Here is a 26917-nt window from a genome sequence, read left to right as displayed (position 1 = left end):
TTCACGAAATAGTGAAAATGTATTTACAGACACAGAAAACAGACCGTGTATACTGTGCCAGTTCTCAGGTGACCACATCCTTGGAAGTAGGCGTAAGTGCGTCACCCAAGTCCAAGGCATGCCAAGCCTGGGGCTCGAGAGGAAAAGAACAGTGCGCTCCCTGCATGCGCTGCACAATCGGTAACTGAGGTATCATAATCTAGGAGTGTGCTGTGCCGGGTCTTGCAAGTCTCTCAAGGGTAGGAATTCGCCTCCCAGGTACAAGAGCCCCATACTTACCAGACCCATCCACCGTAGCCGTCTTTGTGCGAGCTTGTCTCCAGCAGGGTGAGCAGAGACATGACCATGTTTCTCCGAGGCGAGGCAGGAATGCCTTGGAGAAACCAGCGTCATTTTTGGATTCGGGGGAGTGGTTTTCTTTCTCTCCTTTTCCCATTGGCTGGAAGGTAAAATTCCAGCCAATGGGAAGAGGAGAGAAAGAAAACAAGAAAGAAGTGGAAAAAAGACGCCCCCGAATCCGAAAAAGACGGGGCTTGAACAGAGTGACGCCCCTCTCCTCCAATGGCTGGCCTCCGTTTAGGAAGCCAGCCAATGGAGAAGAGGGGCGGGTTCAAGCCCCACTCTAGGAGACATTAAATCTCGGAGCGAGACTGCGCAAGCGCAGCCTACGGTTCGAGACCTAAAAACCATTGGGTTAAAGGTATCCAAGAAGTCCAGGAATACACAGTTCAAAAGCTCCCAGTCCCTAACCAGAGAATTAGTGGTGAGGAGCTTGAACATCTTGCACCGTACATTGTGGACATTCTATTAAAAAGGAAGGTGTAGGCCTTGCAAAAGGTTTACTTGCCAGGTTGAAATGGCAGTTCAGACCTGCATACCGGCTGCAATGGCAGGCCTGAAACCTGTTTTAAAAGGAAAACAAGTGGGTGGCCCAATAAGTGCTGCTCACATTAGAACTAGCTGCCTTATTTTTTAAATCCATTGAAGTTGTTGGATGCATTGCATTTTCATGCTCATTTGCTCCCATTTATTTTTATTTATTTGCATTTTCTAATTTGTAAACACTTTTTCATTCAGTATTGTGCATGTGCCTGCATTATTATAAGTTGATAGTATACCAGTTGCTCATATATGTGTATTAGTGTGAATCATACGTGCAACGGCATTCATATGCTAATTCTTACATTCTACATCATTAATCAGGAGATCTCGCCTTAATTCTAACAACTAGCAAAGGGTATTTAAGTCGTATGCAAAAGCATCTTCAGGTGGACATCGCAGCTTTTCCAAGGAACTTTGAGCTTGCTGCAAACATCCTAGTTGAAGGCTATGGGCTCACAGAACCATTTTATCAGTGCTTGTCACAGTTCATTCAGAATGTCATCATGGGGGACAAGCTGTGCCTTCTCAAAGCACAGTAGGTGATCAGGCACAACCTTGTTATCCAGCAGAAGTATGAGTTTTGGATGCGATTTGGGACACTTATATGGGCAGGTTGCTGCTGGGATAGAGTTAACCAAGGGCTAGAAAGTGAGGGGCCGGTTGAACCGGTTGAAACATTCACTGCTTTGTTTTAATAAGCACTATCTAAAATGTTGCAATTCTTTGTAATATACTGCTTAATCATATGTTTTATTACAGCCATTACGTCTGTTTTTGTGGTAACTGCTATTCATGTAACCTGCACCAGATTAGGTCATTGTATATGTAATCTACACCAAACCAGGGCATACTTTTTTAACAAAGCCTTATTGAATAGATAGTGGGGATTTCTGGTCGGTAATCATCCATGGGAAAAAAAGAGGCATTCAAACTGATTATTAAATATAATCCCGTAGTGTCACAGGATTGATTATTGCAATATGCACACTGTCTGCAAATAGATCGTGGGAGGTGCATGGGTTATAGTCCACCTGGCTCCATTTGGCAAGTTGGCTTCCGTCTGCCTATTTTCAGAGGGTTTTGATTGCCTAAAACTGGGCCGTATTTGCTGGTAAAACAGTGTAGATAATTACCTATATCTGCAATATTCCAGGAAAAAACAGTCAGTTAACAGTTCCACAAAGGTCATTGGTGGGCTAAAGTATTTCCATAAAGACCCCCCTCTTGTTCCGACCAATCGCAGTCAGGTTTAAATGCAGACTCTTCAGCAAGCGGGTCACAGCCATTGCATTTGTTGTATATTATCATTCCCTCGTAGCTCAACAGAAATGGTATAACAATAGAATGAAAAAGATTTCGGCCACCCACTTTAAAATAGTTTCTCTTGGGGTTTGCGTCTTTATTTTGCCAGCAGTAAGCTCTGTTTTAGACTTGATAAATACCTATTAGGCAATTTTTGTATGGTAAAAATAGGTCATAGCTCTTAGCCCCAGATTTTATTGGAAGACACCAGGGCATAAACACAGTACAAGGGAAAATTGTATGCTAGATGACCTGAAGTTTGGTGGTTGCAGATTCAACACCTCATCACCAGATGTATATTAGCCGCTGTTGTGAATATCAAACCGAATGATGAATTGTTTCCCTGCTCCCTACAAGAGGATTCTAAAAAAAAAAAAACATGTGAATATCTTTGGAGGAAGAGTGCTTGTTTTGCGCAGTAACTTCAAGTTTTGAGTACATTTTCTGACATTAAAGTGCAATTAAGATTATTTTTTGATGGTGCTCTTTACAGTTTGATCTAATGTCTACTCATGACTTGAGCTGTTGCTCTGCACAAAGGCAAGCCTGTATAACAGAGTGAGTGGAGGTAGGCATTGCACTTTCTGTTAACTTTTGTTGAGTGAATAATTCAGTTTGATTTCCTGAAATATTTCATCATTGTTTTAGTGGGGTTGTCTAGGTCTTTTGTCTTCGGTTGTTTTCTCTTTCTTTTTGGGCTGTATCCTGTTACTATTGTAGATACATAGTTGGGTTTGAGCAAAAATGCTTCTACAGCACTTTCAATTGGAATACCCCCCCCCCCCCCCCCCCCCCGACTCCTCTGACTCAAGAAAACAGTAACCCATGCACTCATCACCAGTAGACTGGACTATGGAAACGCTCTCTATGCCAGAATCAACCAAAAACTCCTCCACAAACTCCAGACTGTCCAGAACACCACAGCCATACTTATCCTCAACATCGGACGACAAGACATCATCATCCAACACCTCCACGCCCTACACTGGCTCCCCGTTGAAAGAAGAATAACCTTCACACGCCTACAAAGCCCTCCACAACACCGCACCCAATACCGCAACGACCGGATCTCCTTCCACGCCACCAAGAGAAACCTCCGCTCAGCCGACCTCGCCCTAACCACCGTCTCTCACTTCTACAGGACAAGAGCAAGTGGAAGATTCTTTTCCTACCTCACAGTCAAGACCTGAAACAAACTCCCCCTTCACATCCGACGCAGCCAGACACTGCACAAATTCAGAAAGGACCTCAAGACCTGGCTCTTCAAATGATCCAAAGAAGCTGCCCACACCCACTTCCTCAGAGCCTTAAGACCCTCACGGGTGAGTAGTGCGCTCTACAAAACTTGATTGATTGACTTGATTGATGGATATAGGCGTTATTGCAGCAAGTTATTAATAGGACACCGGCCTCTGCACTCAAAGTAGCCGAGAGGTGCAGTGCAAATCAACCCCTCTCCCAGGCAGATGTATTTTTTCAAGATATTGTCCCTAGTGATCCTAAACTGCAAGGCAAGTTTGTCCAGGGAGATAATCTAGAGGTTCTTCTAACCTGTTGCGGCAACCTAAACTTCCTTGGTTCCTTAGGTGCGTCCAAAGAACATGAGTTTTTATCATATCACCGGTGATTGAACTTGTGGTTTCTGCACTCAAGTAAGACATTTTGAAGGTTCCTGATGTGGGATTGCAGGAATGTGAAGACAAGTTGGTCCCCATTTTAAGGCTAAAAGCAATCTTTTTTTCAGATTTGATGAGGAATTCCCATCTGTTGTTCATGTGAACTCTTTCGTGGCAGGGTTGGTTTCTTAAAGATCCATCATCTCGGAAGATGCCTCTTCATGGGCCTAATTGACAATAGGGTAGTAAAGTAGTTTCGCTGCAGCAGGAATTTTTTTATCCATTCCATAGACAAAAACATGCATGTCATGCTGTATTCGGGTGCATGTGGGGGTCACTAAACCAGGTGGTACTCTTATTATACAGTTCATAACAAGAATGTTCAAGCTTTTTTCTAAACTATATAAGGTTTATGATTCTCTTCCTGATGGGGAAAGATTATTCCAGACCCACGCACTTGCAATTGCTTCTTGTATCGGGAAGCAGTAAGGAGCAAATTTGCAATGAAACGTAATGGTCTTTGAGCAGAATACCCATTAGATTTCAACCTCAGATGTTCTGGACAGTAATGGTGGATTGCTGCTCACAGCACAGTACATGGCAGTTATTGAAGGGGAACAACAGCCTTGCAACCTCCATAAATGGAAGGAGATGTGATGATGACGTAGTGCCTCTGAGCACAGTGTCTGGATGAATTTGAATTCAATACTGTCATTTTTGAATCTTCGAAGAAGAGTGAGTTCCAGCAGTCTAAGTGTGAGCCCCTGATGGCTCTAACAGATGTAACCTCTCTTTTCCGCCAAAAAAAAGACATAACTGCAAGTGCCGGTATTTAAAAGCCACAAGGCTGCTGGTTTACGTGGTTGTCAGTGCTGAGCTGGGAGTCAAACCAAATGGTCAGTGTCTTAAATGTGTGGGAAAATTGGATCAGAGTTTCTTCATTTAACTTGTGCTTGTAATAAAATAGTAGCTTGTTGATAGTATGCTGGAACGCAACTATAGCAGCTTATATTTTGTCAGCAGTGAGTGCAGGGCTGTTGCCGGACATTCACGCTTATCCAGACTTAATTATATTATTTGGAGAACCCCATTTGATACTCTTACACATTGTGGAACTATTGGCTAGATGTTGTAAGTCTACCTATGAAACCCAAACCCATGTGAAGGCAACTTGTCATGTAGATGCTTCACCTACACTTTTAAGAACACTGTAGATAATCCGTGAAGGCACACTTGATGTCATTTAATTGAGAAATTATCTTATCATCTTTGTCCTGAGAAAGCCTTCTTCTGAGGAAGCAAAGCAGCCTACTTTATGGTCCACGAACTCAACAACCCCTGAGTTGAAGGCCGGTCACAAGCCCAGTAGCACTTGTAGTGATATTTTGTAATGGTAGGCCTAGACCTGCCCCTGCATGAAGTAACAACTTATGATTTTAGTGATAACTATTGAATGTCTGAGCACAATAAAGGTGGCACAGGGGGGGCGTGGCCAAGATGGCGTCGGAGTAGGACGCTTCTTCGAGCCTCTCCGACGCCTGACCAACAAAGCAACGGATAGCGGGGTCCCGGGGGTGCTGCCCGGAGTTTCACCGACGGCGGAGACCGCAGATGTCAGGCGGACTGCTCCGGTGCCATTAGCGGAGTGCTCCGACGTCTGTGGCGGCCGGTACAGTGGAGCCGAGTCGCGGCCTGTGCAGCCGCGGAGTTGCGTACCTGCGGAGCCCGTCCGAGACGGGGCGGCCTCCGGTCCCGGTGGAGACCGATAGTGCCTGGGTCCGTGCACTGCGCCCCGCGAAGGCAGGGGGCGGGCCTCATCGGAGCGCTCAGGAGGAGACATCGGCAACGCAGGTCAGGGGGAATTGGGAGCCCCCAGAGTCGATCGGAGCAGCGCTGGGCAGGGCCTAGGTGGCGGGAACCCTGACTGTTTGGAGCCGGGTCCGGATTACAGGACGATCGGCCATCGAGGGGTGACGACTGGAGCAACTGGCCTGCGAAGAGGAGACAGCGGGGCGGCCCAGAGGTCCGGACCTAGCAGGGCCACAGTGACTGGGAGCCCGTGGGGGCACAGTTCCCGAGCTGCCGGACGCAGAGTGTGCCAGAACAGTGGGGGAGAAAGTGAACCCTGCAGTGGCGGTAATGTGGGCCGCTGCCTGTGCTGGCCTGTCCTAGGGGCGGACCTGCCCTAGAGTTTGCTGCAGGGCTGGCCTGCGCCTCCCGGGGGACTTTATGGGTTGCCCTGCCTCTCTGGACCCGGACATTGGCATCTGAGTGGAGGCGGATTGGCACAGGGGAGAATCAGAGGCTGGGATACCTGGGGTGGACGCGGCAGCTGCTGGAGAGAGAGGCGCGACCGCCAGCTACATCTGTGGCGCCATTTTGGGGGAGACTTCTTCGTGGAGCTCTGCGGTCCGGCCCTATTTATCCCTGGAGTCAGCTGCTGGGGGTGGCCCTGGCCTGAGGCCCTTGAGCACATCCTGTGAGCTGGCCACTGACTTTGTGGAGGAGCGGCGTCTTGGCCTGTTTGAGCAGTGGCCTGGCCGGCGTCATCGGGGAGCTATCTCGGCCTCTTCGCATTCTGCGACCGGGGTTGGTTCCCCGTGAGTGGCGCTGGAACTTCAGCGCGGGAGCGCATAGAACGGCCCGGGAGATCGGGACACTTGCCACCTGGCCACGGAGGGGCCGTTTCGGCGGTGGAAACAGCGGCGCCATTCTGAAGACTCCGTGGAGGGCGCTGGGGTATCATAGTGCTGTGGGCCTCGTGTGGTGACTCTGCCTTTGCCTGGTGCCCATAGCATCAGTCCCCGGTGCGGCGGCCCACCCTGCCCTGTGGACCGCGCTTAATGACTGTTGCATTACCGGGGTGGTACCAGTTGCTGGCGGAGGAGGGCAGTGCCCTTGCACGGATTGCCTGAGGGTGTGCTCTTCACCGCTTGCGGACCCAGCCTCCCACCGCTGCAGGGACCTCCGGGAGCGGGAGGCCCACCACGCTGAGAGCTGGGGCGGACCCTCAGGATGACCACCACACTGCGCAAGGGGAGGCCGGGGAAGGATGGTGCCCCCAGGAACTCTCAGCAACCGGCATCACCGGGAGCTAGTGGCTCCTCGAGGCAATCTGACGATGAGGCGCCTGCCACTAAAGCCTTCATGACAGAGCTCTTTTCCTCCATCAGGGAGGACATCTCGGAACTCAGATCGCAGTTGGCATCGGACCTGCGGGAGGTGAGGAGAGATGTGGATGGGATCGGCGAGCGTGTTGCGACGCTGGAAGATCACGACCTCAGCTTGGCGAATGATGTGCATCAGCTGCAGCAGGACATTATCCGTCTCACGGAACAAAATTTAGATTTGCAAACCCACACGGAGGATTTGGAGAACCGCTCCAGGCGGAATAACATTCGCATCAAGGCTGTGCCGTGGCAAGGAGAAGCCGGGGACCTCCGTGAATATGTTCAGGCCCTATTCTTGCAAATCCTGGGCGATGAGGGCGTGCAGGACATACGGATGGACAGGGTGCACAGAGTGGGGCTACCCAGACGGGGAGGGGGGCCCTCCTCCCGATATCCTCGTCTGTGTGCACGATTTTCAACTGAAGGAACGTATCCTGCGCCAAGCTAGGACCATCTCCTCTCTGCAGTTTCGAGACCACCATCCACAGCTGTACCAGGATCTGGCTGCCTCGACCCTTCGGAAGCGGAGGGAGTTCCGTCCGGTGACCACCTTCCTGAGGGAGCAGAACATCTCTTACTCGTGGGGGCATCCCTTCCGGATCATCTTCCGCTGGCAGAACCGGCTGGTGCAGATAAGCACGTTGCAGGTGGCGATTGATTTGCTGGGCCTGGAGGACGTGGCGCCTTCTCAGGGGAGCCGCTCTTCACCGTCCAGGAGACGACGGCGCTCTTCTTCCTGGCATAGAGTCGGTCCCTCTCCGGAGCGGAGACGGCCGGATCGCACGACTAGCGTGCAAGAAAGGGATGCTGCGGTTGCGTCGGTGGCCTCCGCCACTTTGGCTGATTCTCAAACGAGCTCTGGAGCTGCATGACCCCCTCTCCCGCTGATGGCGTCGGAGGGGCTCTGACCCCGAGGCCCGGGAGTACTATTGTACTTTGGAGAAGACACACCGGGCCGTGGTCCAGGGGGCTACTGACCTGGTGCCCTCTTCCCCTGATCGATCCGGAAGGAGTCCCTCGGATCGTGATCTACTGGACCTGATGGCTGTTCGACTCAGGTCCTATGTCTTAAATCTTTTGCTGTTGTCTTTTTTTGCAGGGGGGGGGAGCGGGGGGGGGGCTTTGGTTCTGGGGTGTTATGGGGGTTTGGGTTGAGGGGGGATGGTTGGTGCTGGGGTTGGGGTGTGGAGGGTGTGTGGTGGCGACCCTGGTAAGTTACTGCTGGGTGTGGTTGATACTTGTGATGGTCTATGCCGCTCCCTATATCAGGAGCTGGGTTGGGACTTGTCCGCTCTCTGTTTACCTTGTCAGGTCATGCTGGTTGATCCCTCGGGGGGAGGGGAGTGGGATTCCAAGCGGGAGGGAGATGTCCGGGATACTGAGCCCGAGTCCATTGTCTAAATGTCCTGGGATTGCTGATCTTCCTATGTCTTCTTGCCCACGGGGCTCTTGGCAGTCTGGAGGCTGGGTCTGGCTGGCCCGGCGGAATGACCTAGGGGGTGAAGGGGGCTGTCTGGCTGTTGAATTGCTGAGGGGAGTAGTGGGTGGGTATGGGGTGAAGTTCCGGTTCCACGCCCTGATTGTCCCTCCTGCAGGTACTGAGCGAATTCCTCTACTGTCCTTATGCCTGTTAGTATAGGTAGCTGGAACGTGAAGGGCCTTAACTCCCCGCAGAAACGCCAGAAACTCTGGAAGTACTTGCTGGACCACCATCTAGATATAGTTGCTCTACAGGAGACTCATCTGGCCAGGAAAGATGAGCTGAGGCTTCGACATAGACAGTTTCCTCTTCTCTACAGGGCTTCGGCGTCCACTAAACATAGGGGGGGGGCCCTTATGTTTAGGGCTTCTCTCCAGTTCCAGCCACTGGGAGTGAGCAGTGATAGGGAGGGCCGCTGGCTCATGGTGAAGGGCTTGTTGTATGATCGCCTGTGTACGTTTGTGGCTGTGTATGCTCCGAATACTGGTCAGAATGGGTTTTTACAAGGACTGATGGACAAAATGGGAGACTTTGTGGAAGGGCACTTGATACTATTGGGGGATTTCAACATGTTGTGGGACAGGGATTTGGATGGCTCGGGTGCACGCAGGGCAGACACTGGGGTCTTCTCAGGGGTTACACAACAGCAAGTAAGCGACCTGGGTTTAGTAGATAGCTGGCGTTTCATGCACCCTCACACGCGGGACTACACGTTCTTCTCTCATGTACATCATACATATTCCCGCATAGATTACATCTTCGTCAATCAGGCTCTCAGGGGGGACATCACTCTAGCTGGTATTTTCCCACTGTCGTTATCTGACCATAGTTTGGTGGTGCTTGGGCTACACTGGGCGATGGGGGGGGACGGCTGGCGGAAGTGGTACTTCCCTGCGGCGTTGGTGCGGGATGAGGTCTCTTGCACCGCGTTGCGACGGGCACTTGCAGACTTCTTTACTCTCAACCCACCCTCCGATACGTCGGTATACACCACGTGGGACGCGTGCAAGGCCTCTATACGAGGTACGTGTCTCGCTCTTAACGCGAATCTTAATAAGCTCAGGCGCACTGAAAGGGAGGCCCTGGAGGCGGAGTTGGCTACATTGGAGCAGGCGCATAAGTCGGACCCCTCTAGATTGACCCTCCGACCCCTCACGGCGGTGCGGGGGAAACTGAGGGCGCACTATAACAACCGGGCTGAATATACCCTCTTGCGTCTCAGACGGATTTCTTACTCCCAGGGGAACAAGGTGGGGCGTCACCTGGCCCGGCAACTCCGGGATAAGCGTGAGAAGGATTACATTGGGGGCATACGTGACCACACGGGAGCTATTCGGCATAGGAACGCGGACAAGGCGGCCGTTTTTGGCCGCTTCTACGCGAACCTCTATTCGGCGGATGCCTTGGACCCCGCAGCCCAAGAGGCATACCTGGGGGGTCTTCCTATTCCACAGGTCTCTAAGGAATGGAACGACTTGCTCTCTTCCCCCATCTCCAGGGAGGAAGTATTAGACGCCATCAAGGGCCTGAAGCTCCACAAGGCACCCGGCCCCGACGGTTACACAGCCCAGTTCTATAAAACTTTTGCCTCGGACATATGCGATTTCTTGGTCTCCCTCTTCAACGCGATGGCATCCGAAGGGCGAACCTCGGAGTCTATGGCGGAGGCTCTGATTACCATTCTCCCTAAATCGGGGAAGGACCTCTCCGAATGTGCCTCCTATCGGCCGATAGCACTCCTTAATCTGGATGCTAAGCTGTATTCGGCTATCCTTGCTGGTCGACTGAAGGATTTGCTGCCGGCCCTGATCCACCCGGACCAGTCTGGGTTTATCAAGGGACGCCAGACCCATGACAATCTGCGCCGCGTGATTCATCTGATTGAAAAGGCGGAGCGTTTTCACGTTCCCGCTGTGCTGATAGGACTCGACGCCGAAAAAGCGTTTGACCGCGTGGACTGGGGCTTTCTACACCGTACATTGGAGGCCTTCGGATTTACACCTCTCTTTATTAGAATGCTTGAAGCCAATTACCATAGCCCTACCTCACGGGTGCTGGTCAATGGCTGTAGATCTGGGCCGTTCTCACATTCCCGCGGCACACGCCAGGGTTGCCCGCTGTCGCCGCTTCTTTTCGCCCTCAGCATTGAGCCGCTGGCCTTGGCGATTCGGGAGAATGAACGGATCCTGGGTCTCCCCTTCACGGGGGAACAGCACAAGATTTCGCTCTTCGCAGACGACGTGTTGCTCTCTATCCGAGACCCGGCGCTGTCGCTCCCACACGTCCACACGGAACTCTCGGACTTCGAAGCCGTGGCTGGTTTCAGAGTGAACCTCAACAAATCGTCCATTCTGAACCTGACCCTTCCGCCCCCAGAGGTTCAACGGGTTAGCTTGCTTACCCCACTCCCGTGGGCGACCTCCTCCCTGTTGTATCTGGGGGTGCGACTGACCTCTACCTTGGGCGCGCTGTTCCAGGCGAACTTCCCGCCAATGCTGGCTGTGATCCGGGCGGAGCTGGAGAGGTGGAAACCCAAATTTATCTCATGGCTGGGTAGGGTTCATGCCCTTAAGATGGTCCTTCTCCCCAAACTCTTATATCTCTTTCAGGCACTGCCCATCCCGATAGGGGTGGATTACTTCCGTCGACTCAAAACCCTCATGCTGAAATTTGTCTGGCAAGGTGGTCGGGCACGGCTTTCCTATGCGGTACTTCGGCGTACACGGGCGGAGGGAGGGGTGGGATTTCCAGATATGCACTTATATTATAAGGCAGCCCAATTGAGGGTCCTGGTGGAGTGGTCCCAGCAGCTGTCCGAAAAGCATTGGCTCCACATGGAGCGGAGTGTAGTGGGACGGTCCATTTGGGACCTGGCCTGGAAACCCAAGGCGGACCGACCCAGGAATGCGTACATCTGCACCCCCACTAGCACGGTGCTGAAAGTCTGGGACGCTATTAGTGGCGATGACCGGTGGACAACGTTCCCGTCCCCGTTCACTCCTATCCACTTCAATCCAGCCTTCCCACCAGCTCTGACGGATGGACCCTTTGGGCCTTGGAGAGAGGGTGGATGCAGGTCTCTCACCCACCTATTCCATGGCGTGACGCCACTTACGTTCCATAACTGCATGAGGGATTACGGTATCTTACCTACTGAACGCTTTCGTCATCTTCAACTTCTCCACTGGGCGACATCGCCTGGGGTGGTGGGTGCGGCCACGAGGCCGCTGACGAAGTTTGAAAACTTTATCCTCCACACTTCCACCATGAAGGGGACGATCTCTTTTTTGTACAAGATGCTCCTTGATACCACGGTGTCCCCCCGGCCTCGGTATATGGAACATTGGGAGACTACGCTAGGACGGGACATAACTGACGATGAGTGGAGGACTCTATGGAGGGATGTGACGACACATAACCATTCCACTGACCTTAGGGAGGCACACATGAAGCTCATCTTCGATTGGTATTTATATCCATCTAAACTACATAGGATTTTCCCAGCTTCCTCTGATAGATGTTGGCGGGGATGTGGGGAGCTGGGGGACTTTCGCCACATTTGGTGGGATTGCCCATCTATCCGACCGTTCTGGTCTGAGATTCTCTCGCACATCAGGGAGGTAGTGGGCTATCCGATCCCGGACTCATTGGACTTTGTCCTGCTGGGGCTGAGGGATCCATTGCTCCAATATCAGACAAGGGCGGATAAACGCATTCTATGGCTGTGCCTTGGAGCGGCTAAACTGACCCTGGCGGCTGCCTGGAAGAGTCCGGCGACTCCGGCTATTTCCTTATGGCATGCCCGACTGTGGCGCCTCTTGAGCATGGAGAGGCTTTCAGATATCTTTCGAGGGAACTTTAAAAACTTCATGTTCACCTGGGGGCCTCTGGTCCGTTTTCTGTCCCGTGGATTGCCATCAGCAGTATGTCCCTCGGCGCTCCGTGCGCTCCACCTCTTCCAATTTTAGCCACCTGAGTATGTTGTGTTGATTTGAATGAATGTTGGTCGCCACCACCAGGGTTGAGGGTGGGGGGTGGGGGGGGGGTGGGTTGTTATGTTGGGAATGTTTATCTCTTTATTGCGACAGGTTTACTTACATGGACATACGATTTGGCCTATCTTTGGTCTATGACCGAGACTGAGTCGCTCCTCCTCTTTGAGATTTGGGATTCACTGCGGCACAGTGAGCGTGCCTCGCCACCGCTGGAGGTTACAACATAAGACTTTGGCGTTGCTTAAGCCGTCACTCGAGGTTCTTGAGAACATGTTCTAAAAGCACCCCCTGTGTGGGGATACATGGCGGAATGTCGCCTGTTCCTTCCTCTTTCTCTTGCTCACTCTTCCTCTGTTTTTCCTCTCTTTTCCTCTTCTATGATATAACTTGCAAAATAAAAATTTTACAAAAAAAAAAAAGGTGGCACATAGTTGACCTACGTATCAGTTAATCTCTCTATAGCTATTTCATCCTCATCAGGTTAAATGGCCCTTAAAGGAAATTCTGATACTAATGTGCCTCCTGTGTTCGCCAGGGCGGTGCCTTTTTCCCTCATGTCCATTACATCGCTGTTTTATGTCCGTTGTAGAATCTCTCATCTTCTGAATTGTACTTAGGAAGTCCTGTGTAAGTAAGATGTGTCCATAATATTCTCCTGAGGTTTCATACAAAAGCTGACTCATCTTACTTCCTGCGGACTTGGAACAGCACTGTCGAACACCCTCCGCCCTACACTTGGCACAGTATGGATGTCTTACCGACTACGCAGCCTGTCTTTGTTGATTTAGGATCCCATTAACCACTTCCTTATCACCTTGAGTAGACACTGCGCGATAGAGCATGGCACTTGTCTCACAAATAGTACTCTGGCAGCACGAAAGCACAAAGGAGGGGCTGATGACTGCGCTTGACCTGAAGCTGAAGCACTTCACTGGAGTGCCAGTGCGCGAAGGGCGCGACATACAGGTACTCACCTCAGTTGTTCACATTGTTGTTTACCTTTTGTGCAGCAGTGAAAAAGCAAAGGACACTGAGAGACAAAACTGTCTGTGCAAGTATAAATTGTTGCCTACAATTTGAATTGAGAGATAGGTTTGGGATTGTTCGTATGTACCTTTTTGCGTATTTAAGTAAATCTATAGAAAATTGCATTTACATTTATTCAAAAGGAAACTCTTTTTGTATTACATTTTATTGCCATTTTCAGATGCTTTTCAGCAGTACATGCAATTCCAAAAGCATATATTAGCAATATTTGTCAGTGCACCATTCTCAAGGATATTTGAGGCTATACACCATCGATATCTAGCTTGTAGATATTGGCTTGGACCCGCCATTTATAATCGCTAGAGGGGACAGCCACGTCTCAGGCAGACCTGCCTTACTTATGAAGGGAACTCAAAGGCAGGATCTAGACCGCTCTATTACGTCCACCCATCCAATTTACTGTGGTGCTTAAGTGGACAGGCCCAAGTTTAATATATTGGGACTTCAAGTACCATGCATTAACCCTCCCTCACTGCCCAGCCATCGAGCATAGGAGAATCTACATCTCACCACTTCTGCGCAGTATGCTCTTTTTGTGACAATGAGACCCATATTCATATAATTCTGGGGTATATCTGTTTGTGTAATAAAATGTATTTAGGAGAGCCTTTTTAGGGGTATGGTCAAGTGGCCAACCAACCGCAGATAATTATGTTAATGCAACCACCATCGAGTAGGGATGGAGCTTATCACAAGACCACACCATGAGTATGAGGTCCCCCTTTAAATAGCCACATCTTTAATTTGTTGGAGAAGAATAATTCCCAAAGCACTATAATTTTTGACAGGCCAAGTGCATGCTGTGTAGGTATTTAAATTGGATCAGCCAAAATAGGGCGGCAGTCGTGCCTTTCTTGGAGCCATCAATGCCTCTCGCCAGTTGTCATCTGGCAGGATGTCCTGGTCTGCCTCCAAAACATCTCTTAAGTGTTGAGGAGGAATTGAGAGTGTTGATGACCAAGGACCTATAGAGTTATCAGACTTTATAGCTGCTCATGTCATCGGTCATCAGTTTGGCTTCCTTGGGGTTAAAATATAGTAGGTCCACAAAAGTGTGGCCATGAAGGAGACTTCATAAGGGAGCTGAATATATGAAAAGAATTGATAATTATAAGCTAAATTCAGTTTGGAGATCGGTAAAAGGACATATTGAGTTCTGGGTAATTACATCCCTAAGATTAGAGATACAAACTTTGTCCCAGCTTTAGAATCTCTGTATGTTTGCAGCATCACCCACCACAAAGGAGCTTCAATAGTAACCTTACTCTTTCATTTGATAACTGACTGCTTTGTGCTACAGTTTCAGGCCCATGGCTGTAGCCTGAGGGAGTCCATTCGCGGTATGGCTCCCGTAAATAAAAAAAAAGTGGAGGCAGTGTGATGGACAATCTTTCAGTAGAGTTATTGTCTGAATAAGAAATTAACTTCCATTCGTTAGCCATTACCATGTGTGAGGCAGAGTAGTATGACACAATGCCAGCCATACTTTGGTCACCTACCAATAGAGACTTAAATAAAACATTTAGCAATTGATCACCTCAGAGATTATTCATTCCACAACAATCCTCAAATAAATTTAGAGACGTTTGAAAAGGCCACATCGGATACTTAATTCTGTAAGTTACATAGAAGTCTAAAAAGGGGAATCATCTTAATAGCCACAGAACCAATTAATGATAGGGGGTGATGGGCCAGAATTCCAGGTCAACCCTTAGTCCTTCAATCAACCCCTTCGATACTGATGACGGCTGGGAGCCGTCATGGCACACAGCGCTCGTGTGCTGATGACGGCTCCCAGCCGTCATGACCACGCCCGTGATCGCAATGTGCCGCACAGGAGCAGAATTCCGACCGCGGGCAAGGGGTTAATAGCTGATATTCTACTGCAACTCTGCTTTTTTCCAGCATATATGTACACGTATATCAAAAAAGCCCTCTGCCATCCTTCTTTGTCTCAAGACCCGGGTGAGCTCAGAGGGTTCTGCCCAGGCTGGATAGACCATCTTTTTTGACTAGTTGCGCTTGAGGACCGAAATTTCCATAGAGGTACTTAATATGCTCAGGGCCCTTGAGCTGTCACGTTAGAATGTGCCAGATTAAATCAGCAGGGTATCTACCTGCTGTAGCTAAATGCACCCCTCAAGATCAGCAGGGCAGGCTTTAGGGCAGTGCGACTGGTGCGGTTGCACTGGGCGCTGACCTTTAGAGGGGAGGCGCTGACCTCAGGAGGGTGCTGTGTTTAGTAATAGTTTATGACTGGAGAGATATGGGGCACTTTTGCCTGGTGGTAGTGAGACAATCCGAAGAGGCAGTCATGGTTTATGGGGGGGGCGCCAAAAATTATTATTGCACTAGGCGCGACCAGCGCTGTAGCCGACCCTGAAGGTCGGCATCAACTCTCGGCCATTCCGTCAGTGTATGTGGAGCTATGAAAGTGCTGCATTCAAACATGCTCTGGTCATAAGTTGTATAAAGAAGATAAGTCCCTCACACGAAGCTGGGGCTGAAATTCATTTAGTTGAAATGGTAACCAATTAGCCCCAGTCCATTGGGACAAAGGCTTTTTCATATCGACAGTCGTCAATTCCGCAGACCCGGTGGTGGTTTTTGATGCATTACAATGTAACACAGGTTTTGTTACTATGTGAAATGTCCTTGGTTCAACTGTTTGTTCCAGCTTGAATGGCAACTTGGGGATTGTAGAGTAGTCCGCTCTTGCTGGTTGTGTACAGTTGCATACGTGCGCATTCATATTTGAGAAGTAATTTAGAGCCTCATGTGGGAAATTCGTGATTCCAAGAATTGTTTCAAGAATTCAGCTTTTATAAAAGCATGTTATGTTTGCCAGTTTAATATTTTTTATGCAAGTTAAGACAATATGGAGAATACACTCCTGGTGTGAGTTCAGCTGTTTGAGAACAATCCTGTGGTGCAAGCATGTGGTGCATGTATGTCTCTGGTTTGTGAGGGAGGCTGGAAAGGTAGTTCTTGAGTATGGTGTATTTTGGATAACTGGTGTTTATAGGTCTTAATATAGCTAGCGATTAAGTGCACGTGTGTATGATGTGGTGGACAGTTCAAAATCTAAACTTCTTATAGCTCTTCTCCTCACTGCCTCTACCAAAATGAAGGAAGCTTTAACACCATTAAAGTAATTTAAATTTCCTTTGGAAACTTTCATGCAAATTCAGTAAATTGCACAAAAGCTAAACATAAATTGACATTATAGATCGTACTAACAAATCTGTCTATAAATACAAAGGTGCTTTGACAGCCTCTGTATATATAAACAAGAGTTAAATAGACATTATAATTAGATGAAAATGTCAGTTAAAACATAACGTTTTAAACTAACATAACCACGGAAATTCCCCATTTATAGTTATTTACAGTAACTATAACTCATGCCCCAGCCATGCACAGTGTTATCATCATTGATGTTACTTCAGATATTTCAGTGATCTCATATAAAATGTCACGAGTGATATAATATGGTAGGTAATTAACAGTTCATGGCGGGGGAAAGCTTTTTTAAAATGTAAAGTAAGATATTATTACAATTCTTTTTTAACATAAAGCAAGACGTGCATTGCGTGGTGGTGGCCGTAGGGCCTGCGCCCGACCCCTGCCAGAGTCTACCCTTTGTGCACATGACTCTTATCATCTTGGTGCACCTTTAAGGCTGTCAGCTCATGCCAGGAATGTTAGGTGGTCTCCATGGTGATGGTTCTATCGGAGACAGTTATTGTACTCTGGCAGTGTTGGTGGAAGGTCCAGTTGGTGGTGTTGAAATGGAAATAAACTAATTGAAATGCTCATGGATCGGACGTCTTATTACTGGCGACGAGTGGCTGATTGGGTACAGGCGGCTCACACCACCAATTCCCCTACTGGACCCATGGAATGGAATAAGGAATTAAAGGTGCCCACGCCTATCCCCCATGGCACACGACTAGCACCCAGAACCCTGCTGAACATGGCCTTGGGCGCCTACTTCCCCTTCTGCACACGACCTGTGGCCAGGCCCAGTGCACCCCCCCAACACACACACACACAGGCACCTGTCATCACCTTAGCCCCACCTGCCACGAACAGCTGACTTTATTTTCTACAATAGAAAGGGTCATTTTAAAGGACCAGAATGCCAAAATATAACCAGCATTGGTAATGCATTGGTTTCGCCTATGTAAGGTTTAAAGAGCAGTTTTCATCAATTATTGTCTGGGAGAAGGAAAGAGCACCCTGACAGCTAACACAGGAGTGGAGAGGATGTGCTGCAGCTGCCAGAGCTGCTGACTCGAGAGCTGGGGATCCTGGTACGTATTTCAGTGGTGCTGTTCAACATCCTGTGACACTTAATCTCTCCGGGTGATAAATTGTTATATAAATATGCTGCAAGAGTAAAAGGCAAAACTTTATGGACAAATAGTGCCACCAAAGTGAATGTTAACAGTATTTCAGCAGCGGGAAACTGATAAGAGAAGCAGACGAGAACAAGCATTGTTACATGCAGAAAAATATACCACAGCCAATAGAAATGGAGAAAAGGTAGGTGGCATGCACAGGAAAAAATGAGAAGCCAGGAAAGAGAGGAGGTGGGATGTAAGTCCATTTTAAGTTTATATTAAAAACAATAGATTTCTCAAGCATTGCTCAAGTGCTGTGCAGCAAAACATAAAAAGCGGTGAGCCTATTGGCTTTAGCTAGGGCTCGGCACCTCGACATATGTAAAGCAGACATATTGGCTTTGTCAAAAAGTCACCAATAACTATAATCAAATATATATTTAATACATTCACACATTGCAATGTTTAATAATTGTGATTGTCATAAAATATTTCCAATAATGCCTTATTTAAAAAAATATTAAACATCTTTGAGTCTTTTTTTCACATCTTTCAGGCCACAAAGTGCAGCCATAGAACCCACCACAAGGGATCCCTTGCCTTCACCTGAAGACCATATAGCCCTAGCTTGGAGTACTTTACAAATTATGGTCCGCTCTCCTGGGACATGAATTCAATGAATCAGAAGACTTTCTGTATTTTTTTTTTTTTAGAATACTGCTGGTAGGCTGCTGCTTCCTGCCACCCTATGCAACATTAAAAAATGTTTGGCAGTGCCACTGCTCCTTCATGGCGCATCACCAGGAACAAACAATATAATTTTAAGACCCTCACAGTGCATTATGGGCCGCTCCTTCCATGGAGCACTGAATAATAACTGAATGACTCCTGCTCGTTTATTCTTTTTTTTTTTAATATTATTTCAATTTTTTGGGTGTTCCGGTCCCACTTGGGATACCCAAACTATATATTAAATTTTGTTCAGCTGGGGTAAGTCTGAAGGCCAGCACTGCTCCTGCTGGCTCCCCAGCCAGAATCCATTGAGGGTACGGGCGAGAGCCAGACATTATTATAGTGGATACCTGGGTGCCTGTCTGGGGCACCCACAACATTTCAATGTTGCAGGGTGCGGGGCAAGCCCCACGGCCCCTGCCGCCTCTGCTGGCTCCCCAGCTAGCACCAATAGTAAGGGCATTGGTGGGAGCAGACATTATTTTTAAGGTTGGTGTCCTCCCAGGGTCCTCACAATATGTAAATGGTAGGGGGCCATAGGAGGAATCCCAAGGCCCCAGCAGCCCCTACAGGCTATCCAGCCAGCACCTATCCTGGCTGCGGCGTGGGCCAGCTTCATTCCTTTGCTCCCGACTAGGCGGAAACAGTTTTTTTCTTTGCTCCTGGGACAAAGTTGGGTTTCCTGCTTAGGAGAGTGTTGGCAGGGAATACAATTTATATTCCCTGCCCGCACTGTCCCAGGCAGGAAACAGCAGTGTCCTATGGGGTGGGATACCCAGGACACTGCTTTGACTGGGGGATGGGGTCTCCGGGGCCAGTCTATGGTTTGGGGAGGGTGGTTGCGAACCCTCTCCCTAAAAAACAAATAAAAAAAAAGCCAAATATCCCTGACTATTTATTAGGGCATTTTACTCACAAAGGAAATGGTTTAAAAACATGTAAAAAGAAATTGTCACAGACTAGTTTAAAAAAAGCATTTTTATAATAAACAATATTAACAAACATTGCATTGCGTGAATTATTTAAATTTACATTTGATTAAAAATATTGGTGATATTTGTGGAAAGATGATAGATCTTATAGATATAGATATATATATTGATATACATACCTCTTCATAAATCCAGCACGCTCACTTTCTATATTTTAGTGTTTCAGAAGGCTGTGCACGGCTTAGGGTTAACTGCTTTTGGGGAATTGGCTGCAGAGCCTAGCCAGAGGGCCAGGCCTGGTTAGCGAGTGGTTGGCTGCCCAGGGGATCCTTTATCTGTATGGTATGTTTTTTATAGGGAGTGGTACAAACCCGTTCGGTCTGCGTTTCTAGATATGGCCTAGAGGCGACTTTAGTTGTATTTTGGCATCATGTAATAAAAGAAATCAGAATCATTAAAAAGACATATACTTACATAGAGCTGCTTTGGAACATCCCTGTTCATCAGGTGTACTGTTTAGCTGACATTTGCATTTTGCTTCTGCCCACGTCATCATGCAGCATGTAGCAATGTCTCACCGCCCTTCAGGGATTTCCTCTCTTTACTGTGAGTGACCGTATTTTGCTTAATCACATTTTACACATTTGTCTAAAAAGAAGTGCCGTAGCTGCTGGGCCAATACCATACATTGACAATGCTTTTATCTTCCCATTCTTTATACTTTTTTGTTTAGATTTTGTCTTCAAGTTGCTGTAATTCAAAGACATTTTCTTTGCGCCAAGAAGGTTAATATTTTTCTCATGTGTGCTTTAAAGTTAAAATGGTTTCTTTACATGTTCTGCATCTGCTTGCTAGGAAACACCTATACTTTTCTAGTTAAATCATATACAAAGGTATATTTCATTTTAATTTTACATTTTTGTGTGAAAGAGGTACAATGGAAAAAAAAGTATTTTGTATTTTCTTTGAAGATTGAGCGTTTGTGTTTAAGGCACTAAGTATAATTATTGGTCATTTTCCAGATCGGGATCATCGGCTCAGCAGCCAGCATCAAAGAAATCAAAACCAAACAACCCCAAGCACACTATTGATAAGTTTTTTAAATGACTGAATGTCATCTGTTCATTTTTGTGCCATTTGAAGGGTTCTAGCAGCTTTTAAATACTGAAGGATGATGCAGAGCAAGCAGTGGAGTATTGCATTTTATATTAAATTATGTTGAAGGAGGTGTCAGTTGTGGTTTTCACAACATGGTTACATTTATCATGTGATTGGATAACGAAATAAATGTCACTGTCATCTGAATTAATTGCATTTAGCTTGTCGCAGATGTATGTAGCATTCACATCAATGATGTTACAACTGTAACCAATCCCAAGCTGTGATAAAAGTGGCTTTTATTCTCATTTAATATTTTATCGAAATGAAGTGAATAATGATGCTGAAAGAAATGCCAGCTGTAACTACTGGCAGTGGATACAGTCAAGGTCCAGAAGAGAAAAACGATGTCAAAGATATGTAATTTAATGGCAGGTTGTACATACCTGATTATTCTTTAATAATGTGGCAATATTTTTTTTAACTAGAAATATGTAAGCACAGTACATAATACATTGCATCATGCCGTGAAAAGGTTTGCACTTAATATTTTTTTGTCAAATATATTTATATATACATAACTTATAGCATTACTGTGGATAATAAATAACTGTTTATTTATAAACAAAGGTACATTTGAAATAAAATACTTTTATCTACTTGATTATTTTTGTAAGTGCATTTTATGATTCATTGCTTACCTTAATTAATTGAAATTAGTATACTGCAACAACCTTTATTTATAGAATTTAACATTCATTCACATGCGTTGCTTCAATAACCGCTTGCATTTTGTTACCTATTGTTAGTGTTGATGTATGGATATTTATTAGACATTTAACGAACGGTTATTAAAATTAAAGAATGTATTAAGTTCAAACAGCTGTGTGTATGGCAGCATTAGACAGCACAGTGTATGTTCATTCATGCAAAGTGTTTAAATGCATGTGCAGTTACTACACACACAATAATTTACTCAAATTATGTATTTCTCTGCGTCGTCACCCCTCAGTGTAATTCAAATGCCTACATTTAAGCACTGCCAAATTTAGATTACAGACGTTTTAATCTGCAAGATTATCAGGTACGACGGGTCATACTAGTGTTAGATTATCTGATCTTATCAGGAAACGTTTGTATTTGGGAGATCCCATCATGTAATTCCCCAAATTGAGACCACGTCCTAAGCCCATCCCTCTCCAATCACCAGTACGGTGTTAAACTGTGCATATGATCAGTGTTATATAGCGTTCACGACCAAACTGAGTTGCGGGCGTCAAGCGTTCACAGCTCTTGGCATGCCCCTTGCCCAGGCCTCATTACGGCCATCAATGACACTGATCGCTGAATCCATTTACCTCCCTGCTGTCAGGATTAAACTTTCAGCAGCAGGGGAGCTCAGATACACGTATATTGCCTTCTGGATACATGGATGTTAAGGACCATTCAGGCTTTGGGCTGGAGCTCTTCGAAGGAGCATCTGCCATCTTTACACTCGCCAAACCATTCCCCTCAGGCTCACGCCTTACTTTTAATCACCCAGTCACTCGTTGGTCCCAGAGTTTGAGAACAAGAGAGTTTAGAGCGAAAGGTGAGCTGCACCTGCAGGATGGATGGTAATAAAAGTTAGACGGTTAAAGGAGAGTATATCCTGTGTAAGCTAATTTCACAGCGCAGACATACTCTGAAGTGTGTACTGGATTGCCCAAATGCATATGCCTACTTTTGGATGCACACTATGGAACTTGTTCCTATTACAAATTAATTACAGTAAGAAAGTGAGAGCCAGTTTAAGGAACAGTCTTAATTTAACTGGGCTTGTTCAGAATATATGTAATAGTGAGATACCTAATTGATGGCTATGCACTTCTCACATGCCTAGTATTCCGAATCAGTCTTATCCGAAACATGCTATGGTTGTTCATGTGAACCTCTGGTGTTTCTTAGTTTAAAAGCCACAACTTGTCTAGAATTCGTTGCTCGCCTCTAGGCTTCCTCTGGCTTTAGCTGTCATGTGTGGTTCCAGTTCCTGGGTGTGATTCACAAAGTTAGGACCCGTCTACATGCCCTTCAGACACTGCCAGATTAAATCTTCTGGAGGCCCATAGGCAGTCAAAATGTTGCCCCCTGCAAGTTATGTCCTAACCCAATGCACCAAATTTTAACACAAACTGAAAGCTGTCAGAAGATGAGCTTTTAGGAGACACAATGATATGTGAATCTGATATTCTTGGTTTATGTGCGTTAAGTTCTTAATGGGTACTTCACAATATTACATTATTTTCTCTATAGTGTTTATACATTTTTTTCTATGGTAGAAAACTTAACAAGTATCGGCATCAAGGTACACTAATTACTGCACCACTATGTGTGTTTTTAAATTTGCTAAACGCCCATTTGATAATTGCCCACCTCAAAAGGCTAGCCACCAACATTAGCTTTTCATATTCCAATTTAATCAAACAATAGTAGAGAGGCAACTTCAAAGAGAATACATAATATAGCACATTGCTTTATTTATAACAAAGGAATGTATCGAGAGGTCTGTTCTCTGCTTGTTGGTGCTTCAGTTCTTCTGGCCTGGGATGTGTCCAGCCATGACACGACCCATACAGTCAGTGTTCCTCAAATTTCGTTCAATAGTAGGATTTTAATTGATTATGACTGCAAACAAAACTCAGTTCCATCTATGAAAGACTGTTTTGAGATCCCGACGCCGGATAGAAAATTAAGCTGTGTACAATCCTAGCGGTACATGAAATGGGAGAAGTTATGGAAAATGTCGTCTTTGATACCTATGTCTAATTCAATAGATTCTTTGGGCCTGAAGAAGCCCAAACTTTGGGTGAAACGCGTAGGCTGTGCTGAACTGTTTGTTATAGTTAAGAAAATGTTGAATACAAGAATTACAACAAGCAAAGAACAGACCTCTCTAATCATTCCTTCGTTATAAATACAGCAATGTGCCATTTTATGTATTCACTTTGAAGTTGCCTCTCTACTATTGTTTGTATATTTTTTTTATATCTTTTGGAAACAATATTTAAGAAAGCTTGATTGGAATTTTCTTTCAAGATCAAATCAATATTATTTTGATCTGTTGATGTGCGGCCCCTAAAAGGAGTGGGGCCCATAGGCTGGTGCCTACTTTGCCTATTTGGTAATCTGGAACTGCCTTGAGACACCTGAACACGAGGCAGGCAGGCGCTAGCTCTTCAGACTCTAGTTCTGGTGATCCTAGGACATCACCAACGGTCTGTAGTTAGTACTTCATTTAGCTTTCCAGTGTCTGGGTGCTAGGACTCACCAGCCCTTTATTGCTCAGTTGCTTCAAAGTTCTTTCCTAAGCTCCTGCTGAAAGATTAAAATCCAAGTAAGATTAGTTAGTTAGGGGTTCAGTTTTGCTTGCTTTGCAAGCATTTCACAAGTTTCATACCTGAAGACTGTGTGGGGAGCTATTTGCCAAAAGGAAAATCTTTAGCTAGCTACTGCCTTGTAGCACAGCATTCAACCCTCGCCTAGTTCCACATACTTTCCACACACTTTGAAAGCTAAGTATTATAGTCCCTTTTTCGATGTTTAGTATCTTTAAACCCTCTTAAACACCAAAGGACCTGCCCCTAAATAATTTGGAAACAATGATTCCCCATGTAGTTTTGTTATAACCTGAGTTAGGATAACATTCAACAGTGGATATATCTAGATCTTCCGGTCTCAATGTGCTCAATATAGTCACTGGTTCAAAAGCTAAAAGCGTGTGTGTAACAATCTTGTGGTAACCAGCTGGCCCTCACTATACCTTTCTAAGAAGAAGATGCCTTCGAAAAAAAGTAGGGAGGGGAGTTGGCAGAGCCTCACGGGAGCAACACCCAGGGAGGATTTAACAGACTGGTATTCGCCTGTGTCCTCACGTTCTCATCATCGGCATCTGCCAACTTACAACAAAAAGGGGATAACAAACAGTGCAGACGAAAAAAGTAAAGAAGTGCTCTATGTGAATGAACCAATGTGGATTGCCAAAATCTCTTATTGAGATCTGGTCCCACCAACATTAAAAAGAGCTAGGCTACACTAGCTCACTACTTTTATTCCGTGCTGTGTGCCCACTCTACTAAAAACCAACATGTTTCATTGCCTAGTTGTATTTACCGGCAACTTCATCAGGGTTTTGGGTCTGCGTAATCTCTGCACTTTTAGATTCTCCGTTTATTGTACCAGGTGGCTTCTGTACTCACGCCTACCAGAGCCCCCGTAGAAGAATCTGGGTTGCCAGGAACCTGGCGCTTCGTTGCAGGTCCTAGGAACTGCCCTCGGTCAGTTCGATATTCGTGCTGGTAGAATGGCCTCCGCTCCCCCAGGTGAGTGGAGGCCATTCTACCTGCACGAATATCGGTACAGAGTGGGGGGGCGACCTGTTTAAACCCCAACATTCCCCCTAAGGCTCCTATTAGTTCATAGTATCTTTAAACCCCAATCCTGGTTGGGTTTAGTTGAGATTCTGGCACTTTGCAGCTTTTGCATCCCATCAAGTAAGGCTCCAGAACTTCATTGCTTTTTATTTTCGTCTTAATGCATGACATAAAATCAAGGGGAATTCCAGGACTATGAGTATGTTGTAGCTTAGGTGAATGTTTCTATATGTTTTGTTAATAATATTTCAATACGAGCTTGCACAGATCTGTATTAATCCTGTTTGCATTAGATTTTCAGCTGAGTGAAATATTCCTCGACAGCTATTACTTTACAGAGACAAGCCTCTTTAGCAGGGATATGTTGAGATAGAGCATTGCTCAGTTAATTGTATTAATGTAGACTTAATCTTAGTGAATTCATGATCGCTGTATAACCTGTTGCATCATAGACCTCTTTCGCCAAATATATCACATCCAGTATACAGGACGTGACCGGACTATGGATGCATACTGAAGCAACAGTTATGGACCAAGCAGCACAAGAGGCACGTTCGCTCTCTGTCTCTCCCATTAACTTTTCATGTGTCATGTGTGTCACTCCTTCCCTCCCCATTATTGGTGGAGGCAGTTGGAGGTATTGGTGGATCAGTGTTGCTACTGCAGGACTAACAACACCATACAGGCTCTATGGTGTCCTGGAGACATAGGAGCTGTGTCTCATTAGTATTCTCTCATTACTCTTTTCATTTTTACTGCTTAGTAATGCCAGCCATGTGGTATCTCAAACGCAAGCAGTTATCCAAGGCATGTATCACTTAGAACAATGATTACGAGGGTACAACAAGTAAGAATGAATGGTAATTCAGGTCATCCTTCCATGTAAGAATTTTCAGTTAAAAACGTATGTAGGATCCCACGCTATTTGGACAATGGCATATTCATAAATCCCAGGGGCTAAGATTGTACCTGAATAATACGTGGTTTTATTTCAGCAGGACACAAGAGGACAGGAGCATTAGCAAACTAAATTAGCCACATTGGAAAGGTATTAAGAATGTTCAGTGGCTCATTTCACGTCCTGCTCCTTCTTACAAGTCATGATGCAGTTACCCGTCACCGATTCCTCCAAATTAATAAACAGTGTGTTGTTGGATGTCATGACGGCAGAGAATGGTCTTGTAGAATATTATTGACTGCTGATGAAGATACAACAAATCAATTGTGGAGGGAGAAGGAAGGCGTGATCCATTCAGCTTCCTTAATATTCAATATCTCAAAATCAGGTGGGGAAGGGTCACTTGTCCTGGATAACCTGGGTATGCAGGTCGCGTACTGATTTGTCCCAATTCAAAAACCCTCATACACGTGTTTGAGCGGTATATCTTGATTCTCCGCTACTTAATCACGTGTTTGCATAATCACAGGGTTAGTAGTTATGCATCCTCCTCCAGCCGGAGGTTTACCCCTGGTTAAAACAGTAGTGATCAGTGATATGTGGGGTATGTCTTATTAAAAGTACTCGTACAGCCAGATAAATGTCTTTAATGGGTCTGGATTCGAGTTGGTATTAAAAAGTTTGTTGGTGTGTGTTGGAGAGTGATTAGGGCTCTCACACACTATGATTAGTGATTAAAAGAGGTCGACATGTTTTAGCCCTTGGTTGCCTGGTGGGGTCAAGTGGGTTTTCTTCAGGACCAAGTGAAGGGTGTAAAGAGACCGAGGGCGTCTCAGTGAGTGTAATATCCTATAAACACTTTTGGCTGTTCATGTGGAAAAGTGGGAAGACGGATATACTTATGACCTCAGCCTCAGAAGAATAGTGGTTACTGCCTGAAAAGTGTGTCACTTCCCAAATTTGAATAACCATAAATTATCATCACAGTCAACTAATTCAAACATATTTCT

The 26917-nt window shown here is 46.4% G+C and overlaps 1 protein-coding gene across 3 annotated transcripts in view; it reads left to right on the top strand.

Annotated features, from left to right (window-relative positions):
• POLK (DNA polymerase kappa) overlaps window positions 1–21264 on the top strand; it is an 869741-nt gene extending 848477 nt beyond the window's left edge. For all 3 annotated transcript variants that reach the window (XM_086960765.1, XM_086960763.1, XM_086960764.1), the window contains one exon: window positions 20525–21264. In XM_086960765.1, coding sequence (XP_086816891.1) covers window positions 20525–20609 — 85 coding nt within the window. In that variant the 3' untranslated portion in view covers window positions 20610–21264. The remainder of the gene's footprint in view (window positions 1–20524) is intronic.
• The last annotated feature ends 5653 nt before the right edge of the window (window positions 21265–26917 follow it).

Source organism: Lissotriton vulgaris, chromosome 3_1 (assembly GCF_964263255.1).
Source record: "Lissotriton vulgaris chromosome 3_1, aLisVul1.2, whole genome shotgun sequence".
Classification (NCBI taxonomy): Eukaryota; Metazoa; Chordata; class Amphibia; order Caudata; family Salamandridae; genus Lissotriton; species Lissotriton vulgaris.
This window is presented reverse-complemented; position numbering and strand designations above follow the sequence as displayed.